This window comes from Protopterus annectens, chromosome 4.part0, assembly GCF_019279795.1.
Source record: "Protopterus annectens isolate FY-2018-M chromosome 4.part0, PAN1.0, whole genome shotgun sequence".
Lineage (NCBI taxonomy): Eukaryota > Metazoa > Chordata > Ceratodontiformes > Protopteridae > Protopterus > Protopterus annectens.
The window spans coordinates 1384970434-1384996180 of NC_056733.1; the positions used below are offsets into that span (position 1 = coordinate 1384970434).

The 25747-nt window shown below is 37.6% G+C and overlaps 1 protein-coding gene across 2 annotated transcripts in view; it reads left to right on the forward strand.

Moving 5' to 3' along the window:
* The window catches only part of LOC122799866 (core histone macro-H2A.1), a 1011703-nt gene that overhangs the window by 841893 nt on the left and 144063 nt on the right, over nucleotides 1-25747 (forward strand). For both annotated transcript variants that reach the window (XM_044069220.1, XM_044069221.1), the window contains exon 8: nucleotides 17529-17703. In XM_044069220.1, the coding sequence (XP_043925155.1) occupies nucleotides 17529-17703 (175 nt within the window). The remainder of the gene's footprint in view (nucleotides 1-17528; nucleotides 17704-25747) is intronic.

Here is a 25747-nt window from a genome sequence, read left to right on the forward strand (position 1 = left end):
CTGGGGTGGACTTCCGGGTAGGAGTGAAAAGCAAAAGTTTTGTTTTTTTGGGGGGGTTCAAGAGGAGGCAGCACTGTAAAAAACATTTTTCAACTGTATTAAATGCCTTTTGGGTTAGGGACTGTAGTTCAGATGGTGAAGTGGCTGAGCATATTATTGTGGAATCATTCGCGTATTGTATACAGGTAGCTTGAGGAATTGCTGAGTGTAGGTCATTAATAAAAATGGAGAATAGAAGCGGGTCTAATATGGAGCCTTGAAAGTAGCTGGTGGTTAACCATATCAAAAGCTTTAAAGATCGATAAAGAGTGCATAGGAAAGAATGTTGATGTTGCGGTTTTTGTTAATGCAGTCTGTAAAGGATAAGAGGGCAGTGATGGAATTGTGGAATGGCCAAAATCCATGTTGACATTTAGCAAGTAAGTTGTTTTGGATTAGGTGGTGTAGTAGTTGCTTATGGATGCACTTTTCCATTATTTTCTCCAAAGGAGAAAGTAAGGCTATGGGGCGATAGTTTGAAAATTCATTTGAGTTACCACCTTTATGTAGGGGGATAATGTGAGAGATTTTCCAGATAGCTGGGATGGTACCTTCATTTATGGTTCTGTTAATCAGTATGGAAATGAGATAGGCTATGGCTTTAGCTGCTTTTTGCAGGTATTCTGCAGGTAGTTGGTTTTAGTTTTTGGAGAAGGGTGCAAATGAGGGAAGTTGGAACTGATTGCAACTGAAATGAAGGGAGTGAGCGAGTAGTGGATGTTGGCAGAGTTGAGCTGTCTGGGGATAGCTGATTGGCAAGAGATTGGATGACCTCTGTGAAAAAGGTATTGAAGGCTTTGGCAGTTTGTTTGGGATTCTCAAGGTTAGTGCCTTGTGGGTTTGGTGTAATGGATTGGCCTGGATGTAGGAGTCTGTTAATGTTTGCCCAAACTTTTGTGGTTTATTTTGGTGAGTTTGCTGGAGTTGGAAGTAGAAGTTTTTTTATCTAAGAGAATAACTTTTTTTGTATTATTTCTCAGTTGTCTAAAATTTTGTTGGTCTGTTGGGTTTTAGTAGTATGCCATTTAGCCCAGGATTTGTTTGTAAGAATGATTTTTTGCCTGGTTTCTTTTGAGAGCCATGGGGTAGGTTTAGTCTTATTTCTGATAGAGCGTGTTGGTGCGTGGTGGTCTAGTATGGCTAAGAATTTGGAATTAAAGTATTTTACGGCTTCATCAAGTGGGAGGTATTTTACTGGTTACCAATTACATGCCTTAAGTTCACTTTGGAAAAGTTCAGGGTTAAAATGTTTTTTGGTCCGTATTGTCTTGAATGTACTTGGGTAGGCAACATTGATCTTATGCCTGATGATATAGGTCACTGAGTGGTCACTTAAATCATCTGGGAGGGTCCCTACTTTATATGTTTGATGAGGATTATTTGTAAGAATCCAATCTAAGGTGCTTTCTTTATTATTGGGTTTTTTAATCATTGTTGGAGAAGCCATATAGGTTAATATGGCAGTAGCGTGTTCAGTACTACAGCACTTCCAGTCAATATTAAAGTCACCGAGGACTGTAGTTTCTTGTGGAAGATTTACAAACAACTCAGAGGGCAGATAAAGTCTACCAAAACCAAATTTGAGGTAAGTTTGGCCTCTCAGGCCAAGAACAACCACAGACCATTCTTTAGCTATGTCCGCAACCTCAAAAGCAATACACAGTTGTGTGCAGACCTCATTGAAAATGGAGCCAACCTATACTGAGCCAGAAGGTATAGCAAACCTCCTGGCTGATAAATTCAGCTCCAACTGTCCCCTCTCTCCCCCTCAACCTTCCCTTAGGAAATACCATCAAATATAACTACCCCTGCTCTCACTAGGGAACAGGTCCTTAATGCTCTTTCTAAGGCCAAGAACACTGCATCAATGGGCCCAGACAATATCCCAGGATGCCTTCTAAATAGCATGAAGCATGACCTGTCAGGCCCTCTGGAATTGCTATTTAACTTTCAAACAGGCTTCGTAGCTTATGAATGGAGAACAACAACAGTCATCCCCCTGCACAAATGTAGGCCATCTACAGACCCTGGAAACTACAGACTCATAAGTTTCACAAGTCTTATATGTAAAGCTATGAAAAGAATTATCATGGAAATGATCAATAGAGATATAGTAAACCTCCAGACACTGGACCCAACCCAGTTTGGTTTTGTCAAGGACAGGTCATGCCTCCTCAACTTGGTGGACTTCTTTGAGAAGGTAACCAAAGCAATCAATGAGGGAAAAATGGTTCACACCGCCTACCTTGATCTGGCCAAGACATTTGACACAATACCCCATTCGGGCATTCCTGACAAACACAAGAGGTTAGGTACAAACTTGTATATCACCTGGTGGATAGCCAACTGGCTCACAGACAGGACCCAGGAAGTTAGAATTGGGGAGCCCACCTCTACAAAGAGCCCAGTCACAAGTGGAGGCCCATAGGGATCCGTCCTTGGACCTCCCCTTTTTGGCATTTACTTATCTGAAGTCAAGGCCAATGTCAGTGGTCTCTGGCTGACTAAATCTGCAGATGATTCCAAATTAGGAGCTGTCATTGAATCCCACACTGACACAAATGTTCTCTAAGATGGGCTGACACAAACAAACAACTGGTGTTAGAGCCATGGACTAAAAGTAAATACCAAGAAATGCATAATAGTATCCTTCGGGAAGTCATCCACCCCTGGTAACTATCATATTGACAAGACATCCCTTAGAGATGACCAATAGTCAGGGACTTAGGAACACACATAGATAGTAATCTAGCCTTTGACCATCATGTGTCTACAGTAGTGAGGAAATCGTTGCATGTTGTGCAACTTTTGAACAAAGGTATGGCATGTAAGTCCAAGGAAGTCATTAGCTACTGTATTCAGCATTCATCAGACCTGTCATTGAGTATAGTGCCCCTTTGGTATATACCTAACTAGGCATATTCAACAACTGGAATGTCCACAGAGGTTCCTCACTAAAAAAGTACAGGGCATAAGTAAAATGTCCTGTGTAGACTGCATCAAGCCCCTATCCCTGTATTTTGTCTCCTACAGGCTTTTAAGGGGAGGTCTATGTCTGGCATTCAGGGCATTGTCAGACCCCACTCTGATGGACCTCTTGCATATCCACAAAACAAACAGCACCAGATTTACCCATTCTAAAGGCTTAAACCTTGCCTGTGATATAAATAGTACCTGCTGGAGAGATAGGTATGTATCCCAGAGACTACCCTGTCTATGGAACAGGCTCTCCATCTATGTTAAGCAGAGTTCCTCTCTAACCCAAGTCAAGTGCAATTTGGACAATTGGGTGGGGAACAAGAAATTCATCCCTGATTTGGCACCTGTGTCTCTAATGGACACAGGCAACCTGTAAATGTTTCACCTCTCAGGACCTTGCTTGTAAATGTTTCATCTCTCAAACCACTGCTTACACTTATCAAGAGTATCAGAATTTGTCAGAGGTTTGACAGATGAAAAGCCACCAGACCAAGACCACTAGCATCTGTGTTTTATTGTTGTTTTAATAAATTTCTTTATCAGTCTGGTGGTCTGGCAGCTTTTCATCTGTCATTATTTCAAGTTATATAGCAAGCTGGACCTTTGGTGAAGAGGGCCTCTTTTATTTTGTCAGAGGTTTGGGATACATGTCTAGGCTTAAAAAGGCCCTTGTGGTCATTTGCCTAGTAAACACCTGTGAACCTATGAACTTATGGAACCCTGACCTTAGGCCACACCGAGCAAGGGTCTTCTTATCTATTCCATTGTAGTGTCAGTGATCACATGAGAGGTCCAAGAGGACACTCAAGCTATTTGTCCTCTTGATAAGGTTCTTGGATGATGGATGGACTAGGAAAGTGAGCATATGCATTATATACTGTCTCCATCAGAGCAATGAACTACTTGGTGCACGTGATGATGTTTTAGAGTGATGTAGTAAACAAAATCACAGAGACTCTCCAACAGTTGTCAGCTTGAAGCTGTGGAAACAGACTGAAACTCAGGTGTCAACATTATTTCCATTTCCTCAATGTTCATACATATATTACATAATGCAGTGGATGGAGCAGCCAAACTGGCTAATTTAGGTATTGCAATGTGACTTCAGGCCAGGTTACACCTTCAAGGCATTTTTGTCATTGCCCCCTTTGATTAAGCCTCCTTGTCTGAGCAGAAGTTCAAGGATGAGCTGCTGCAGTGTGAGCAAGAGGATAACATGCTCACAGTTATTGGGGCTGTATTCTTAGCCTCTCAGAGATTGCTTCAGAGAAAACAGAAGGGCACCAAGATTTTTTATATATTTTCTGAAGTCTTGAAAGCCCCAGCATAAACAACAGTATGACAAAGGATACAGGGGTGGAATTTCTCCGCTAATTGCTACAGAAGAAGCAACAGTGGTTTACAATTGCAAGGATTCAGAGAGACCTTCCCTGAGTTCTGGCAGTATGAGCCCTATGGAGCTCCTTGACTGTTACAGTCTAGAGGCAGTCAGGAGATATATTTCCCTGAATCCCTTTGTGTGGCTAACCTTCATGCTGGACAGATGGATCAGAGGAAATCATATTTAGATGCTACTCAGTACTATTTTCAAAAATGCCCAGACAGTCACCAACCCATCCAACCATAGTGACATCCCATCAAAGGAGGTCGACCAAACAGGAAGTACAAAATCTTCAATTAAAAAAGTGCCATCCAAGTGGTCCCACCAGGACAGGGAGAGTCTGGATTTTGCTCTTGATTCCTTTTGGTGGCCAAAAAACTCAGGACCTTAGACCAATTTCAGGTTGTAGCCAGTCATTACCAGTTCAGAGCCCTATCCTTTGGACTCCTTCACAGTCACAACAGACACTGAATGTTATCAAGTGTGTGGTTCCAGTCGCAGCTTACTTGCACCTTCTGGTGTGAAAATGTTTCCTTATCCCAATGACTGACTCATCGCTACACTTGCAATGGAAAAAATGATAAAGGTGAGACAATATTTACTCCAGCTATGCGTATCCTTGGAAATTACAGTCAGTCTAGCAAAAATCATAACTGAGACCCTTCCATTCCTTGGCGCATATCATTTGACATATACAGTAAGTCAGCTAGACATATTATCTCCAGAAAGAATTGGTACAATATCGCAGGCTGCCTACATTTATCATTCCACCCAAAACTTAATGCAGCTGGGGTCCTCAAAGTTCTAAACCTTATAAGAGCTTCCATTCAAAACACTATGATAAGTAAGACTACACATTAGAATTTTGCATTTCAGCAATGCAACCAGTAGCACAACTCTTAAAACTCTCAATAGACTTGTCTGAAGCACCTATCCTGATGGACTCCTTTCATTCAGCCTATCTAGGAGCTGGAGATGCTCCTTCTCTTAGCCAACACTTCTGCCAAACGATTTTTAGAGTGACTAGCGTTATAGTCCAAATTTCTTTGTCATCTTTTACAAAAGCAGTATGTTGCTAAATACCAATCCTTTATTTATGCCCACAGTTGCACCAGTGCCAGCTCTGAACCAGTCCATCAGTCTTCTGGTATTTTCCCAAATAATTTTAAAAAGGCCAGTATACGTTGGGTAGCTTATATGTGCAAAGACAAGTCAAGTTCTATGTACATAGAACAGAAACTTTCAGAAAAGATGACCAGTATGAAAAGAGGTCACAAAGTGGCTAAAGCAATACTATCAAAATGGTTGTCTGACTGCATTATCTTTTGCTATTCATCTAGTAGCAAGCCCCTGAGATCTAAACCAAAACCACACTCTGTCAAGGCTCAGGCTGTATCCACAGCTTTCCTCAGGAACTTTTTTTTTATTATTATTTATTTATTTATTTATCATTTGTTGACCGGGAAAATCCGACTAGGTTCCACAGAGCCTGTTTTCAGCGGCTGTCCGGAACTTGCCTCTAGATGATATTTGCACTACTGCCACATGGTCTACCTTATATACTTTTAAATATTATACTTTAACTGTTGATCTGATGTTGTAATTTTCATTAATTTCTCAACTGATAGGTTCAGATCCAAGAATTGGATCTGACTCAGCTGCTTCTTCCAGAGTGTAGGATCCTAGAACTCTTGAGGTCTTCCCTTTATCCGTAATGCCCCATCAATCTAATGTACCTCAGATCGAGTGTGCCACCACTAGGTACAGACATGGATTGCGAACTCTAGAGTGTTGTGGTGTACTTTACAAGTGTTTTCCTTGTTGGGTTTTATGTGAGTCTTGATCTTTTTCATATTTTGCCTGTCTCTTTCCTCCCTCCCATAATATTCTGATTGCTGCTCCTAATTACGATTTTTCAGGTAATTTTCTATCTACATTTTTTGTTATTCCTTTGTACTCTGAAAAGTTATTTTAAAAAATAAAAGATTAAAGGTCACAATGTCACTGACAGTCTTGTCTTTTTTTACTGAAGCTGCCGACTACAGCTCTGTGTTGGTGTCTAATTAAATACAGATGTTTGTCTGATGTGCATTTGTTAGTGCTTTGTAGAATAAAAGTCTGGTTAGTGCAGATAAACTTTGCATTCTATTAACCTTTTAAACTTTCACGCAGTACTATAAAGTAACTGTCTGTATAACAGACGAAACGCACAACACTGTATTGTTTGCAGGGTTTACTGTCTTCAAGTTTCTTTTCAATACAACATAAATGTTCTCCATGAAACAGCTCTAACAGATCTCCCTATAAATCAGATTACATCTCACATATATACATCTTATGAAAACAGTCTTTTGGAAATTCTCAAAGTCATTACTTTGGTATTTAGGGAGTCTTTCCTGGTCTGTATGAAAGCAGTCTTTTGATGATGTCATGTAGTCTGTTAATAAGGTCCTTTGTGTTATTCTTTCAAGGTGAATTACGTGACAGTTCAGTAAGTTGTTCTTGTCTCCAACTTGGTTCCCTTCTGCATGTATCTCACCAGACACCTGGTGTCATATAGGCTACTGAGAGGTGATGTCTGCCTGACCTACAGGACAATCTCTGACCCCAACCTGATGGAAATGCTGCACATCTTCAAATCAAATGATACTAGAGTCACTCACTCTAGGGATCTCAACCTTGCCAGTGACATTAACAGAACATGCTGGCGAGACAGGTATATCTCCCAGAGATTGATGCTGCTCTGGAATAAACTTCCAGTTCATGTGAACCAGAGCTCCTCGATAACCCTATTCAGGTGCAACCTGGACAAATGGATGGGTGACCACAAATTCATCCCAGAGATTTCACCCATGTCCTTCATGGACGGCTAGTTGGTGCTGATCTGTAAAGTACGTCCATCTAACCAAGGACAACTGGGACAACCCAGGATTAAAATGGCTAGGCTTATAAATGCTCTAGGGCTGCTAGCCTAGTAACCTCCTATGAACCTATAAATGAGAAGTGGTAGAGTAGAGTAAAATATAAACCAAATAAGCAACAGAAAAAAATCATTTGTAGCAGAAACAAAGCATAATGATGACAAAAGGAGACATAAATAAAGCTTCATAGTTGCCTTTTCTAAGGTGTTAATCAGTACACATTTACAACTGTCTCACAAAAATGGATCTGAGAACATAGTAACTGATTAATGGAAGTGATAAAAGAGAAGAGGTTTAAGTTTGTAGACAGATGATTATATGTAAAGCAGTCACTGCGATTCAAAGATAGTTTGCTTCTTGCTCAGGCTGGCTCAGCCTTGCTGCAACCTGGGGTCCTTGATGTATCAAATCAATAAATGCACTTTTAAACAGAGGTTGTTGGGAAGGGAAGGGCTGGTAGCCAACACAATAGTCAGAGGACAGGAGAAGGCATAATTGAAGTAAAATGTGCACTGAAGCATTGTAAAGGAGAAAAAGAAAATATTACAAAGAGAAATGGAGACTGACAAAGCATAGGGGCAGATGATATGCAGTGCCTGAAGTCTGGGTTATAAAATGACAAAGCTATATGTAGTAATGGGAACTAATGAAGTAGAGCTAACGAGAGTGAGTGAAATGTGGAAGCATGATAAAAGAGAATGATACTTGGAGCTATACCACTCAGTTGCCATAGTTTATGCATAGCACTCTGATTTTTGCTGTCAACTTTTGTTTTGCTCCTCCCAGGTTTAATGACTTTCTTCATAATGATAGACCTGTTTAAGAGTACATATATTATTAAGTAGCTAAGCTACAACTATAAAAAAGATACTTAATTACTGACTACATGTGGTCTAATAATTGAAAATCTACTCTGAAAAGTAAGAAAGTGGTGCACTGTCTGACCCTTTGTTGTGACAGTGAAAGAGCTGTGTTATGATTTTTAATGTTCTGTGGGTGAGAATTATGGCTGGAGGCCTCAGTGTATAATTTATTTATTTCTTTTAAGAAGACAGAAACGAGCATACAAAGCAATAGTGGCAATTTATGTGAGACAGAATATGGCATATGAATAATTTAAAGACACATCTGAAGAAAAAAACTAGAGAAATAGCATAAATACAGAGGATAAGTGGGAAGTTAACATTTTGATGATTTGCTTTGTGTTTATCAAACCCTTTGGAAGGGGCAAAGGTTTCATGTGCCCTAGGTGCAAGAAGTGTTAGATCAGAGTCAGATGGGGCTCTAGATAGGTTAATGGACCAGCCCCCTCTCACAGCCATATGACTATCTCATTACTTGACTGTCTGTACCATGTTAGCATAAAACACTTTTCAAACCTGTTGGTGTGCATAATATTTTCTTTACTTTCGCTATAACAACAGAGATTTGGATTTAATTTGAAATTTTACAGCAAAAACAGTGATAGCCATTTGCTAACAAAGCATTCTCACATTGAAAACAGACTTATCATGAGCAACAGTAAACTTTCTTTCCCTTGACACTCGCATTTATTGAAATTGCATCTGGCAGCACAATAAACTACAAAATTCATACTAGGATTCATACTAAAATAGCATATAATAAAGAACTAATTAGCAGCTATGTGAAGGCAAATGTGTGAGTTATCCCAATGGACACCAACTGTCCCTTTTCAGGACCAACCCTGGAGCATTGTCTGGTGGATAGACTAGGCCAGAGTCACACAGTTGACAAATGAAGGCTGATGGGAATCAAACCCTATTTTACAGGAAGCATCACATTAACACTTCATAGCCTTAGTCATCTGCACTAAGTGACAAACTGATGCAACCCAACAGAGTACCTTTCACAACAGTGTGCCTACAAAAAAGATAAATTAAACTCATAGCCTTCAAGCTATCTAATTTATTCACTGCCAAACAATACCATCAGCAAAAGATGGAAACTGTAACAATCCATAAGAATATGGTTTATAAGATCATTTTATTTTGTTTACTAGGGTAGTTAGTGCACTATCCATGGACGTTTTTCAGACTCAGCCCAGGAGCACTGTCAGGTTAAGCAACTTGCTCTGAGTCATACAGTTAGGCACTGAAGGCTGAGGGAATCAAACCGTAGACCCCTGAAAACAGCTAATTAACAGCTCATTAATCCTCTGCATGAACTGCCAGATGACAATGCTCCTGTTTATTACAATCAGTTCTTTTTTTTTTATACCGTAACTAATCTGGGATGCAAGAACCAAAATCAGCAGTTACATACAGCCCCTTCTGTTATTGCATGCACTTATGATGTTTGCTTGCAATCAAATTAATGAATAAAGGAATACATAGGTAATGACCTAAAAGTGTATTTCAGCTTGCTGCTGTGAGAACCATACAGTGTAATCCACTACACCTCCATTGCTTTCTTAACATCTTAACTCAAAAATCCCATACAAAGGCCCAAAATCAGGAGTACATTTTAAATATGAATCTTGTATTCTTGTAAAATAGCTGATATAACAAGTTTTCTATTAGCAAGCATTTTCTGAAGGGTATGAAGTCTGAATCTCACATTTTTGTCCTTATTTAATGATTGCAGTCCACAACACTTTTCCAGATAGCTACAGATTGTACGAGTACAGACCACAAGTATTAGGGGAAAAAGCCAAGGACAATTGAGAGCTCTGCCCCCTGTGCCCACACATATGCACAGCCCACACATATGCACATACACACACACACATACACACACACACACACACACACACACACACACACACACACACACACATGACCATCAGTTTATTTGTCTTTGTTTACCGGGAAAGTCCGACTGGGTAGCACCTATTTTCAGTGGAGGCCCAAGGAGAAAAGCTCCATTTGCTTACATTGCATTATACTAAGTTCCAGTTAAACACAGAGTAGTTGCATTTCTACTTACATCTGGGTCTATGTCAGAAGATCGGAAGTTCAAAAGACTGAAATTCAAAAAGATCTAAAACTCAAAATTTCGAAAACATTTTTAATGCAGGGCCCCCCCCCCCCCCCCTTCCCTCTACCAGTTCCAAGATCGCACAACAGTGGGAACAAGCAAATTCCATTTTCAATATTTTGAATTTTAGATATTTTGATTTTCAGTCTTTTGAACTTTTGATCTTCTGAAAGGGACCCTTACATTTATACACAAACAGTAGCTACATTTATACATTCTAAGATTTTACAGAGGTGGAAGTTACTAAAGCGAAAGCCCATGTGAGCTTAGTGAGTTGCACAGGCAGCAGTTATGTATAAAAATTGTTTTGTCGTTTTAGTGAGAGATTGACCCAACAAGGAAAACACTTGTAAAGTATTCTGTTTAAGGAGAGTATTATATGGTGAGCACAAAGTCTTTGCCTTGTGATGAGCATGTGCAGGACCAGAACTGGTTACGATTTTATTTGAGTTTGTCAGAGAGTTTTATTTGTGTGTGGTTACTATTCTAGAGTTTAGGAATATAGCAAGTCTCCTCCAACATTATTTGACTTATTTGTAAGTAGTAAGAATTTGTTAATGGAGTGGAGGTCCTTTGCTGGACAGCAGAGTAGTAATAAGTCTTGTAGTGCAGGACATTTTTCTTGATGATGAATGAATTTGCGTGCTGTAGTTAGTTGTGAATATGTTAGGTAGTTGTGTAATTCAAGCCAGTTTAATTGGTGTAAGCTATGACAATGGAGTGTCTTATGAGGGAGATTGTTTTTTTTTTTTAGCTATTTTATTGTTGCAGGAGGCAAGTTTCTTTCTTTGAGTATTGTTTAAGTTTGTTAGGATAGGAGCAGCATATAAGAGAGTTATCAATAAGAAGGTGGTGGTTAGAGTTTCTCTTGCAGTATCTGTAAGAATTCATTGATCCTATAAAGGGAGCCTAGTTTCTGGTGAATGGTGTGCAGTATATGCTGGTCATATCTGAGACTGTCATCTATTATAATGCCTAGTTTACTGTGAGTTACAGTTTCAATGATAGTATTATTTGCTGACTTTATGGTAAAATATTACTTTTGATTTTGGCAACTTTTTGAGGTAAAAAGCATGAACTTAGTTTGCACTGTCAGTTGTCATTCAGTCCCTGCAAGCAGTTTCAGGGCAGAGCACTGATCTCTGCTGGTGCAAGCTGCAAGGGGAAGTAGTTATTGGTGCCATTCAGTCCCTGGGTTGAGTAGGAAGTTTGATTCTTTCAGCCAGGTTACTACAGAAGAGAAAGATTTTTAGGTAATGTTTTGGAGCTTATTTATTGTTGATGCCGCACATATTAACTTTGAGTCGTCTGCATATTGAACTAAACTAGCATGGTGGGTGAAGGTGTAGAGGTCATTAATAAATATGTTAAACAGGAGAGGACCCAGGATAGAGCCCTGAGGGACACCTGTAGTAACTGTTTGAAAAGATGAGTAGGTTTGTTGCCATTTAATGGCTTGTTGCCTCCCAGATAGGTAACTAAGAAACCACAACAAAGAGTATTGTGAAAGTCCTGTTGAGGAGAGTTGAACGAGCAGTTGCTGGTGTAAGACAGTATCAAATTCCTTTGACAAGTCTAAGAACATGGTGGAGACAAGCAGACCATTGTTTCTATGTTGGTGTATTATATTGGTAAAATGTAGTGGAGAAGTAGTGGTGCTGTGCTGGGGCCTAAAGCCATGTTGTGTTTCTGAGAACAGCTTATTTGAGGTTAGGTTTTGCATCAGTTGCATATGGATTGATTTCTCTTTTTGGAGAGGCGGGAGAAAATCACTATTGGTCTGTAGTTAACAATACACCCAAAAGTAGATGATAAACTATTCAGGAAGGCAGCAGGATATCCAAACACATAAAATATAATGATTTATTGAACAAAACGTAAGCACTTTCACTGTGTTACAATCCGCTTCTTCAGACGTACATTCTAAGACAAACTGATATCTCTTAAATACTTTTACATTCTATGCAGGAGGCTATATATATACTAAATTCTTGGTAGTGCAAGTACTAGAGTTTCTTAACTCCCATAAATAACCAGTGTCAGGGTGTCTGAAAAATCTCAACTCATCCACAAAGCAGCATTGTGCACATCTCCCACATCTTTTCGTGCCCAGCCATACTTTGTCAGTTAAACTTGTCATGTCATTGAAAATTTAGTATATATAACCTCCTGCATAGAATGTTACTCATTCTATGTAGGTAAAACTAATCGCACTTTGCGAGAGCGCATTAGGGACCATGTATACTGCACCACAAAAGGTTTTATTTACAGTGCTTTAGCCAAACACACATTACAATTTGGCGAGAAACATAAATTTCGCTTCCAGGTACTGCAGGTACAAGATGTAAATGTTAGGTTAGGTGACATAGTTAACACCACAGAAACCTTAGAAATTAAATGGATTTTAAGATTAGGTGAACACAGGGGTCGGGGACTTAATGATGCCGTTCCCCTGAAACCTCTACTTAAATCCTGAAGGATTAAATAGAGAAATTTTAGGCATTAATGTATCTTTTTATATATACTATGTATTGAAAAGTGTTTTTATATATGTAATGTTAGATACATAGGTTTTAATTAACTGTTACCTAACTACTATTTTGTGAAGTTTTATTGAATTCATATGTTTACTAATTGAATGATTGTTTTATTTCAGTCATTGGTCAGTTGTATGTGTGCAAAAAGTATTTAAGAGATATCAGTTTGTCTTAGAATGTACGTCTGAAGAAGCGGATTGTAACACCGTGAAAGCGCTTACGTTTTGTTCAATAAATCATTATATTTTATGTGTTTGGATATCCTGCTGCCTTCCTGAATAGTTTATCATCTACTTTTGGGTGTATTGTTGACTTTTACTCGGCGATTTGGTACCCTTTCTGCTATTGGTCTGTAGTTATTAAACTCTGTCGATGTGCCGCCTTTGTGCAGTGGTGTGATGTAGGATTTTTTCCACAGTAATGCATATATGCACAGCTACATGTGTGACTGTACACTTCAGACATCTGCTTGATATCAAATAAATGAATAAATTCATAAATAATGGACCAGAAATGTATTTCTGCTTGCTTCTATCAGAACCATGCAGTGCAACCCATTGCATCTCTCCTGTACCCTCTCATCTTCTTAGCTCACGAATCAAAGACCAAAATCAAAAACAGATTTTAGATGTTTTTCTTATATACTTAGAAAGTTGTTAGAATAACAAGATTTGCGATAATAAACAGTTTCTAAAGGGACACAAAGTCTGAAACTGGCATGCCTGTCATTATTTAGTCACTGCAATCCACAACAACTTTCCAGGAAGTCGCATATTGTACAAGGAAAAAAACAAAATACCTCTCAATTTGTTTGCTGAAAAATTCTGGACAAAGCCAAAAATAATGAAGAGACACATTTTAAATATTATTTTGTTTTATCTTTTTGTTAGCTAAGTAAACTCACTGGACAAAGTGTTCCTTTCCAAGGGTGACACATGAGCACTGTCAGTTGTCATTCAGTCCTGCAAGCAGTACCAGGGTAGAGCACTGATCTCTGTGGTGCAAGCTGCAAGGGGAGCGGTTATCACTGTAGAAGAGGTGCCTTTCAGTCCCTGTAAGCATTATGGGTAGTCAGTGTAATCTCATATCTTTATATGACAGCTAGTTAGTGCCTGTGTGTCAGGAACTATAGAAAGGAGCTAATGTCTTTCTTTGCTGCAGTGTGGCCTAGTTTTTCACTAGGTTTAGTAAATAGTTTTTTGTTGGCACATAATAACTCTGTATATAGTGTAAGTAGCATAAATTACAAGAAGATGCTTACATCTCTATGCTATAGTTTAGTAAACGTGTTTGGTCTGGTATCCAAAATATATATTATGCAGATATCCATTAGCATATTGCTCAGTCATACACAACCTCACATCCTTTTTCTTTCTCCTTGATAACCAGAGGATTTTTTTATCTTCAACTTCAAATTTGTGTCTCTATGCGTGTGTGTGTTGGGTGGGGGGTTTGGGGGTTGGGGCTGGCATCTAATGAGGCCATTGTCTAAGGCACCTGCTGACCTTGCTAAAGCTTGGTGCATACTACCTACCACTTAGCAGTTAAGAGAAATGTCAAAAATCTGTTTTGATTAAAGGAGGTAGTCCATTAACATCAAATCCTTAAGCGTCAGACAACTCTAATTCACATAAAAAGTTAGCAGGACAACAGGTTTTACATTAACATGTATTTCATCACCTAACGTGCTATCCTTATCTCCCTTCTAAGAATGTTCTCATCTCTCAGAATTAGTGAAGACTGACTCACTTAAGAAACTGTTGTATAGATTGTATATTACACTTTGCTTTTTCACTAGACTTCACATGTACAGCTTTTCTTATTTATTTATTTATCATTCCTGCTAGACTGCACCAAAGGTAGCTAGTTTGAACTAATATATTATTGCTTACATTTCTACGTTTTTTATTTGTGAAATGTTTTTTAATTCACCCAGACGGAGACAGAAATTAGCCAGTATTGATCAGTATACAGCCCCGGTAAGCAAAAATAAATAAGTAAAATATGCAACTCTAATTACTGGCATCACTGACTGACTGCAATCCTCAGTGATTTACCAAAAAAAATGAAGACATTAACAAAGGACTGGCAGATAGTGCAGGTGATTAACAAAGTGTGTTTTATAGGAAAGGCTGCTTAAACCATGAACAGAGAGGGTCATTCTAGACAGAATGAATTAATGAGACTGGAAAACAAAATAGTTTAATAATTAAATGGAAAGTTGCCGTAAGAGTGAAAGAAAGAGCTTTTTAAAAATAAAAAAGAGATAAATAGCAATAAGTATATGATGCTTCTAGAAGCTTGCAATATACAAAGAAGTGCTAAGTGTAGTGTGGAAGGAGAGAGCAAGAGCTTCAAGAATCAACAGAGGCATATACATCTCTTTAGTTATGTATGCAGTACTGAAAAACAAGGTTCATAAGATGAAATATAATAAAGGAGTGCAGTGATGTTGCTGAAGTGGCAGAAATTATTGACAATTTTTTGATTGTGTTTTTTCCATCTTTCTCCATGTAAGAGAAAGAAGGGAATTGCCACTTTGAGAATAGGATGGGATGTATGGGATAGGTATGTATCTGTTGAGTTCATACCTAAAGATGTTGTAAAAAAACTTAAGAACAGTGAAAATCTGGCAGATGGTCCTGATGGTGTACCAGTCATAGTCTTGAGGAATTTAGAAGGTGTGTTAGCAAATCCCAGCACTGAATTCTCTGTTACTAGAATTTGTAGGAATGGAAAGAAGCTACAGTAGCGCCAGTTTACATTTTGTTTGCATGAGTATTTAAGCACACTATAGACCAGTAAATGTAAATAGAAAAGAGGCCAAAGCATGATTTAGTTATGTTTCTAAAGGAAAATAACCTACTTGATAAGTTTCTGGCATTGTCATTCCAACGTAATGCAGGTCTATTATTTGGTTACATTGGAACTTGATAGAAGGAATCCATTACATGTGGTGTACCAAGACTTCAGTAAGGCCTTTAACGCACTGCCATATTGAAATTTGGTTGAAGTTCTCAAGGCTGTGTGGGAAAATTAAATAGAGGAGTGAAAGAATAGGTAATTGAATCAAGCCAAGGAGTGATTTGTATAGAAAGTACACATGTCAAAATGAAGAAATGTGATATCTGGAGTAAAACTGGTCAGTCCCCAGTGCTGATAGTAAACTGTGTAAGACATCAAAAGGTGAAATGAGAATTCTGTTTGGAACTGATGCAAATGTAGACAGGAATACAAAATGTGGAGGAGCAAGTCTATAAACAGATCTGTAGTGAGTCTGTAGTTAAGTCAGAAAATGGCAGATAAGGTTTACTGCAGGGAAATGCAAAGGTGTGCACATACAATTCCAAAGCTAGATTCTAGAAAGGAAGGAAGGTCACTTTAGGACTGTTTGTTTATTTGGTTGTTTACTTGATTATTATTATTATTATTATTATTATTATTATTATTATTATTATTATTATTATTATTTATTGGAGCCCTGGAGAGAAAAAAAGTTCAGTAAAAGCTGTATTGTTACAAGATGACAGAAACAAACAAAGAATAATATAATTTTTGCAGTCATTTGGAACAAGCATACAGAAAAATGTAGTCTGGTACAGTCTTATTTAATTTCCTTCAGATTTGTAGATACATCTGGAAGATAACTTGGTGTCACATGATATCAGTTAGAATTGAACTGAAGTAGATGATGCAGGGGAACAGTCAGTTAATTATATGAAGTGATTTTCAGCAGAGTAGGGCATGAATAGACACAGTCCATAAGCTGCGATCAGTTGTTGTAATTGTAAAATACAAACCAATACATGTCAGTGTGAATAATTAGTAAATGCCCTGCAGCTGTACCTGATGTGCCTGTAAAGATAACGAAAGCATTGCATTACAATTGTAGGACCACTGTTTGTATTAGAGAAAACATGGGTTGTTAGCTGAACAGCACATCAGAGAGGAAGGAGAATCAATGTGGTTACAAGTGCTACTCGCTCTAGAGGTATGCAAGTCTAGTACATAGGTTACATATTTGGGCATGTGCATAGTTACGTAGTGATGAAGTACACACATGCATACTTATATACGTTTGGGGGGGCATTTGCATATGTAATACATGCATGGAGTACAATGGTATGTGACACTGATGGGGTTTGAATCCCACCCACATCAGCCAACTAGTATGTCACTGAAGGACCAAGCTGCTGAACTGCAGCAGTGACCAGTGTGCTTGGACATCTTCTGCTTCTGTTTTGGGGAGTTTATCACACAGTTGTCTTTCTGAATGCAAGAAAAATGTGTCTAATTCCCAACTCTTTGAGTAATACTGTAGTACTGGTCCTTATATTTGAGCATTTACTGGTCTGATGAGTTTATTACACAGCTGTATTTTCATGTAGTACAACAGTCCTGCATCACTGTACTCCCAGTATGTGTGCTATGGAAATGTAACATAATGCTGTTTGTCTTTTTTGTAATGTATATGTTTTTTAATTGTGGGTGAGAGAAGAAAATGTATTCCTGTCTGCTATTGTCATCTTTGTACATTAATTTTATACTGTTGTGGCATTTAATGCCTAGAGATTGAGTTATCAGTCAGAGCTCTGGGAGTCATCTTTTTATGGTAATAACTCAGTTTATTATGCACCTCTACAGTGAGCATTTTCTTTTTTTGTCTCAATTCAGCTGCTTTAAGTGTCGGTCATGGACTGCCTGCAAAGTTTGTAGTTCACTGCAACAGCCCTGCGTGGGGTTCAGACAAATGTGAAGAATTGCTGGAAAAGACTGTGAAAAACTGCTTAGCTCTGGCAGATGAGAAAAAGCTTAAATCCATTGCTTTTCCTTCAATTGGAAGTGGCAGGTAATAAAGATGTTATACTAGACATTCTATGCTAATCAAGATAATTAATGGCATGAAACTGTGCAGATATAAAAATACAAGTAAAATCTGTGTCACACAGAAGAATGGAGGCCTCACTGTGACATTGGAGACCCAAGTTCAAGAAACAGACTTGAGCAACAGAGGACTTAACCTTAAGAAATGGGGACTGGAATACATGGTGTAAATGCTGGCTGAACCATTTGGAGGAATGGTAGGTTTCATGCATTGATATAACCCCATTTGGGGGCTGAGGGTTCTAGATTAGGCAACACAATGTATTGGCAAGCACAAATACATGTGCACAAGAAGGGTGTCTACGTGGAAGCACATAGAATAAACAGAACTAAATTACATATTACAAACTGAGCTGCATCATTTGACTTGTATCCTGGAGACCTGAGTTTGAATAGCAGATCCATATACTGTATGTGGGAGTGATTGCTCAAAACAGGGTAAGTTGGGTTTCCTGCATGGCTACAGCTCCCAGTAGAGACTGCTATTTCTAGCTTATGTATACAGAGGCATGATGGAAGTGGGGCTATCCTCTTGGTGGACGAGGGTATGTGCATAATGTCATGTACAAATGTCATTACAAACCATATACAGGGAATAGGATTATGCACAAACCAGCATGGAAAGCATCTACTCTTGCTTTTAGAACTGCACCATAGTGGGATGCCTCTGTCTTTTATCCGCTGTTCTTTAGATATTGAGTAAGATAGATGGTAGACAGAGGGATCTTTATAAACACAAGTGAAAAGAAAATGTTACATGAAGTAAGGTGTTAGCATACATTATTGTACTATACTGACAAGGTGTTACAAATGTCTGGGAACTCTGCAGTATGTTTTTTAGCCAGTTCACTTTTTAGCTGTCATACTTCTGACTTTTAATTAAATGTCAACACTGGGTTATGACTTTTTTAAACACTGAATTATTTGAACATAATGAATCAATGCTGCTATGCTTTGTTGCTAAAAAGATAGTGCATGGAGGAAGACATGAAAAGGGACAGAATGCATTCTGCACTGGGGGTCAGAATGAAGTTAGAACATTTCTTATTGGGTAGTAAGGGAAGTGCATTCACTCAGAGTGGTAGTTAATGGAGCAAAATGTCATTCATTAAAGTGTCCATTATTGGGTAATATCAGCGGGTCTGTATTACATCGTCGAACTCACAGGAGTCCAAACGATGTAATATTGAACCATGAAGTTCGAAAACCAATAACTATGAAAACACAGAACAGCGATTTTTTTTCCCCCAGGGAAAAAAATTGCTGTTCCGTTACAAAAAAAAAAACAGACTTTAAACTGAAACTAATGTGGAGGCTTTGCCCCACACACCCCCAATGTGGGAGGCTGTACCCCCCACACCCCCCCCTACTTAAATATACCAACTCCAAGATTGCACCACAGTGGAGGAAATAGTAAAGCCCAGGGGGAAAAAAATCGGTGTGCCGTGGCTTCGCTATTTTCGTAGTTCTAACATTTGGGTTTGATATTACAACGTTCGGACTCCTGTGAGTTCAACGTTGTAATATAGACCCAATATCAGCAGAGTTAGGTTGAAATGAGAGAAGCTGACCTTAGAGAAGTATAATCCGCAATTAAGTAGTCCCGGTAGAGAGACCTTATGGCACAGTGGCTGTGGCTTTTGGCATCTGCAGCAAAGTGAGTAGTTGTGAGTCAGCAGGCTTTAAACATGCTGTAATCAGTTTTTCAAATGTCCTACTGCAGTCTTTCTAAACCAGCTGGAATTGTTTGTTATTCCACTTGAAACCTTTCACACTTACTAGGCACTGTAGTCATTTGCTTATCATCATATATTGACCAGAAATACTTTAGTCCAGGAAAGAAGAGGCAACTGTAGATCTATAGAGGAGTACTTAAGGTTATGGCTTCTTGTTTACAGCAGCTGGTGACAGATGTTGTCTGACTAGCAACAGTTCTAGTAGTAAAAGTCAATGATATCGAAGATAATGTTGACTGTGAAAATCTGTTTAGACATTACTGATGTGTTAGTATTTTCTAAATCAATTTGCATTGTGTACTTTGCACTCAAAGTAGTGACAGCCTGTGGATCTGAAGGGCTTAAATTATTTTAGAATGGCATATCTGTTGTTTTCACCAATCCAAGGTTGTGATCCAGTTAAGAAAAGAAATGCAAGTCTAAGAATAGAGTCTATGCCAATGAGCACTGAAAAGTCCATAACAGATATGTATTTTCCATGGTGGTTAATCCAGTGGTATTATGAGGAGTTGTAAGTCAAGGTCAGAGCTGGCCAGTTGCTTGTTAACAAGTTTATAGTTCAAATGTCAAAGGCATAACATTCAACAAAGTTTTGATCAACGGATATGTGGATAAAACAGACTCCACTAAAACAACTTTATTTTGATAATTCAAAGCTTAAGAAGTTTCCAAAGTTAAGCACTTTTGTCCATATCAGGTGTACATCGGACTTCGTCAGAACTAGGAAACACATAACTTTCTGACCATTAAATATCATTCCAAATGTCGACAAAATAGACCATTCAGAATACATATTAAAGCTGTATACGTAATCGATCAAAATATCCACTTCATTAAGAACCTAAATAACTTTGCTGTATAGAAGCATATTAAATAATTAAAAATACCCAGTAAACAACATTAATAAATAAAATTACAGTCTGTCGTCCATCATGTTTAAAGAGTTCATGTCTATTTCAAGAACTAGGTACCTAAGTAAGGTATTTCTTTGAAAATCCTCCTTTAGAATACAATAACCCAGGTATTTTTAGGGTAACATTGTACTCTTATGTTCGCTTCTCCAAATATACCAACAACAGATTAACATGGCACTGAAGAAAGGTGGAACTTTCGATGAGTTGTTCCTTTAAGCCAATTAACTCTTTCTGAGTTAGTGTGCTCCTTCAAAAGCCACAGTCATACCACCATGACTGCTGTATTCTGATGCCTCCTTGAGCTGATTACAATATCGCTGCAGACCAAAAATGAGGGCCCATTTCAATTTTTTTTCACTAAAAGTAAAGCTAGAAACTATGATCTAGATTCCAAAAGATTTTTTCTCAGCATAAATGACCCCTTACAGTGAGAGCAGGCTGTGAGCAGGTGTCTTTGAATCTGGTCTCCATAGTAAACCTGTTTGTAGATAGATCTTACACTGAAGTAAGTCACTTACATTAAGAGCAAGTTTTTCGGAATCAGGGCAGACTTGCACAGAGAGCAGCCCTTTTGGAATCTGGCCCCATGTCTGTGCTGGAGAAGTTGCTCTGAATCTGTTTATTAATGTATTTGTTGTATATACACCATTTGGCAGGGACTTGTCTTTACCGGTGCATGGAATAAAGTCTTTACTCAAGTAGTCAGTAATGTGATTAGCCAGTTTTTACTTACCCATTTTAGCAAACTTATTATACAGTGGAGTGGATTGTGTTATTCACCCACTTAGTGGCTGGGTCAAAGCATAGTAACATTTCTTATACCATTCTGGAATAAGACTTGTCTGTTGTAACGTACAATACCAAACACAGAACGTATGTATATACTGTGTTTTTTACTTACTCTTTATATAATGTTGTTTATGTATTGCCTTTATTCCTTCAAACCAATTATGATATTCACTTTGTATATAATATTGTATATATTGCATTTTTCATTCACTCTGTATGTAATGTCATGTAACTATTGTGTAAGTATTGTGTTTTTCCAGGCTGAGACTGAAATGAGTCCGATGGGATCAGTGCTCTAACCTGGTTAACAAATTCAAAATAAAAAAAAAACATTTGATCTTTTAAAATGGTTCACCACTTAACAGTAAAACACTGTGTGTCATGCTTAATATTGCTACAGTATCAGTTGACAGTATTATCTTTGATCACTAATGTGCATTTCTGGGGGGGGGTTACACTAAAGATTGAGATTTGTACTAGTTGGGGAATCCTGTTTTCCCTAAGATAATGTAGTCTTGGAATTTGTATATATAAGTTGGGGGGGGGGGTTGCAGCCCCCCCCTTCAAGAACACGCTATGTGCTTTCTTAATTTCAAATATTTTCACTTTTTACTGTTTCTAAGATTTTTGATCACCATTTTATGAGAAAATCGTAGCACCACACAACCATCAGACTTTCATTTAGAATCCTCAGTATTTTATTACTGTTTAAAAAAATATATTCTGTAAAACTGTGGACTATAGAATTTTTACCTTGCACATACAGCATCAGCGAAGGGCAGTATTACATTAAGATGTAAATTGTCTTTTTAAAGTTCAGCTCTAACATGATGAGCTTTTTCATCCCTGTAAGAGAGAAAGTATATCATCTTTATCTGGAATTACTTAATTCATATAGTGTGATTGGCAGAAAATAAATCACTTGACTTTCTACTTTCTTTGCTAACATTTGGTAGAGGGATAACACAACAGCAAGTTATGAATTATGCGCATTGTTAAGATTGTCTTAAATGACCGCAGTGTAAAATTAGTTAAGGTTAATGCTGCACATGGAGTAACCAGTCAGGATAACAGCAACATAAACTGCCAAAGAATATCATAAATTTAAACTGTAAAAAACTACCAAAATTTTACAGTAATACACATGTAGACAAAGATGATAATTAGTGCTGTATCAGAAAAGCCACACTGTCTTTAGCTGGGAAATACAGAGCACTGAAAAAACACAATACATTTTTCTAATGTTCAGCACTTCATTATAAAATGGTAGCCTTTACCTTAAACTGAGTTATGTACAAGTGTCACTGACAGGTTTAAGAAATAATTTATATAAAGTTGTCCTTACATCCTTAAATTAACAAGTTTAAGACTTAATTTGTCAAAAAAACAGTAAAATCGTTTAGAAGAAATATTTGTTGAAACTATATCCATTTGTTAAAGATGCAAATGACATGAACAAGTACCACAATAGCAATAATCAGCGCTGGTACTGAAAGTAATATAGTAAAGTATTTGCCCACTTGTACTTCTTTTATGCTTTACTCCTGTGGTGTAATTAAAGCACTGGTGGGCATATTCTACACAAAATATACCCTCAACATTAATTATATTTCTTCCTTAACCCTGTCAGTGGTATACGAGTAGCTTTTGCATATTAAGCATTTAAATGTTGGTGTCTGACTCCGCTCATGAGTGATTGCCTGAGCAGCTGGAATGTGTGAAATGCATATTAAAGTGGGAATTTAATACAGTAGCTTGCTTTAGCTTCTCAGTTTAATGTATGTTTAACATATTTTATTAACTTAATGACTTTTTTTGCAAACTTTTATACAGATTCACGTTAAATTAACATAAATGAGCAGTGCAATTTCAAATACATGATAAACAATCCTTTAAAATATAAGTTACAATATTAATATTTAAAATGTTTATGTAAATGCATTTTATTAAAACTAGCTTCAAAGTAAAATTCAACTTTGTGTAAAGAAGAAAGTACAGAGGGAGTTTTTTTGTTTGTTGGTCTACAAAGGAAGGGCACAGAAATATATGTTTAAAGCAGTGAGAAGAGATTCTAGAGATTAATAATCAATGTATAAGTTTCAGATTTTCTTACAGTAAACCTAATTTCTTGTTTAAATCGTGTGGCTACTTTATTAAATTATTTATTATACATGATGCCCAAAATTTGGCAAAAGATAGAGAAATAGACTTAGTCCAATTCCTAGTATTGTTTATTATGCATAAAATCTGGAATGCCACAAATGTGACAAAAGATGGAGAAGTACTTACTCCAGTTCCTAGTAATTTTTCTTCCTCCTGCTAAGTAGTGCCATTTTTGTTAAGCTTTGACTCAGGTTCAAATAGGAGTATTACAAAAAAGAACAATTTTTGTAGCAGTTCTAATATGGTGAATCGAAATAGACTGGTTTAAAAATAACTTAAATCTGACCAATTTTAAAAGGAACACAACACAATATTTTCATTTGGCTCTTGCATTTTTTTTTACATCTCCAGCATTATATCTCACTTTTCTTAAATATTTTGCTATTCTGTAAGGTACATATACATTTCTAATAAATTTACAACTGTTTTCTAGAATGGTGAAATAGTCCCTGCATGAGATTGCAGTAAAATAAATGTTTTAATTAAATACATTTGGGTAAAAGTCTTAGATAATAAAATTCCACTAATTTGGAGGGACTCATTTTAATACATGTAACATATATTATTTACTAGTAATAAAAATGATTTTGAAATAGTAATATATTATTTAAGACCAAGTTAAATAAAATAAGTAGTCTGTGTCAACTACCTATTTTCACTGTTGGATTTTCTTGTATTTTTTAATCAAAATGTTGCTTAAATAATCATTTCTATCTATATTAAATTTTGATTCTAATAAAGATATTTTGTATCATCCACACAAATATGGTGATATAATAGGCATTTGCCCTTCCATTATTTATTTATTTATTTATTTATATTGTAATTATTGTCTTAGTAAATTCCATCATACAATTCAGAGGAAAATAATAAAAATTAATTTCAAGTATGAATGTTTATAGATGCAAAACATTTAGAAAATTATTAATATTTTTGCAATCATTTGGAGTAACTGCTAAAAACTGAAATCTTTAAAATCATAGTCGTGTTTGTTATTAATTAAATTTACTTAAAAGTTATCCATTCTGACTTTATCATTACAAAGAGAGATGTGTAAATCCTTCTAACTTACAGCATAAGAGGAATTAATCTAATATATAATTATTTTGTGACAGACTAATACAAGATTACTGTACTTATATATTAGATTAGTCATGTATTAATCATAGGATCATAGGAGGTTGCTAGGCTAATGGCCCTAGGGCCCTTGCAAGCCTAGCCAAGTTTTACAATCAGCACCTATCACCCCTGTCCAAGAGGAACATAGGTGGAACCCCTGGGGTGAACTTACGGTTACCCATCCAATTGTCCAGATTGCGTATGAAGAGGGCTGATGAGATGCTCTGCTTGACATGAAGTGGGAGTCTGTTCCAAAGGTGTGGTAACCTCTGGGAGACAAATCTGTCCCTCCAGCAGGTTCTATTAATGTTACATACCAGGTTAAGGCCATTAGAGTGAGTAACCCGTGTACCATTTGACTTAAGAATATGCAACATTTCCAGTAAAGCAGGGTCAAAGATTGCCTTATATGCAAGTCGGAGATCACCTCTGAGCAGTCTGTATGAAACAGAATAAAGTGAGAGTAATTTCAGATGGTCTTCGTGGGACAGATGCTGAAGACCTTGAATTTTCCTTGTGAGGAACCTTTGTGGTCTCTCCAATTGCTGCAGCTACTTGGAAAGGTACATACCAAAAGAGGCATTGCACTTAATTACTGGCCTGATGAGGGAAGAGTACGGGGAGGTTATAACTTCTTTTTTCTGGAGCAATGCCCTTACTTATGAGATGAACAGTATAGAATGCCTTTCTTACCACTGTCGAGACATGTTGATCAACGTAAGGTTGCTGTCAACCTGTGTGCCTAGGTCTCCCACCACTGAGTGCGTACTTAGGGTGTTGTTATTGATGTGGAGTTAGCGGGAAAATCACTCTTACCGAAAGGGATGATAATAAATTTTTTTGCATTGAGTTTAAGTCCATGGCTTTAACACCAGTCATTTGTTTTGTGTAAGACCCTCTTGTAGAAAGTTGACATTGTTTGGAGATTCTGTGATCACTCCCAGTTTGCAGTCATCAGCAAACTTTGTCAGCCACAGACCTTTAGTTTTAGCTTGCACTTCAGAGAAATAGATTACAAACAGTAGAGGTCCCAGGACTGATCTCTGTAGAACAACACTGGTTACAGGTCTGCTGTTGGAGGTGGATTCCCCTATTTTGACTATATGGGTTTTATCAGTGAGACAGTTAGCGACCCATCTAATGATATATGGGTTGATACCTAGCTTTGTGAGTTTATCAATTATGCCTGAGTGGGGGATAGTGTCAAAAGCCTTGGCTAAGTCTAGGTAGGCTGTGTGCTCTGCTTGATATGTATGGGCAGTCTATTCCAGAGTTCAGGGAGTCTCTG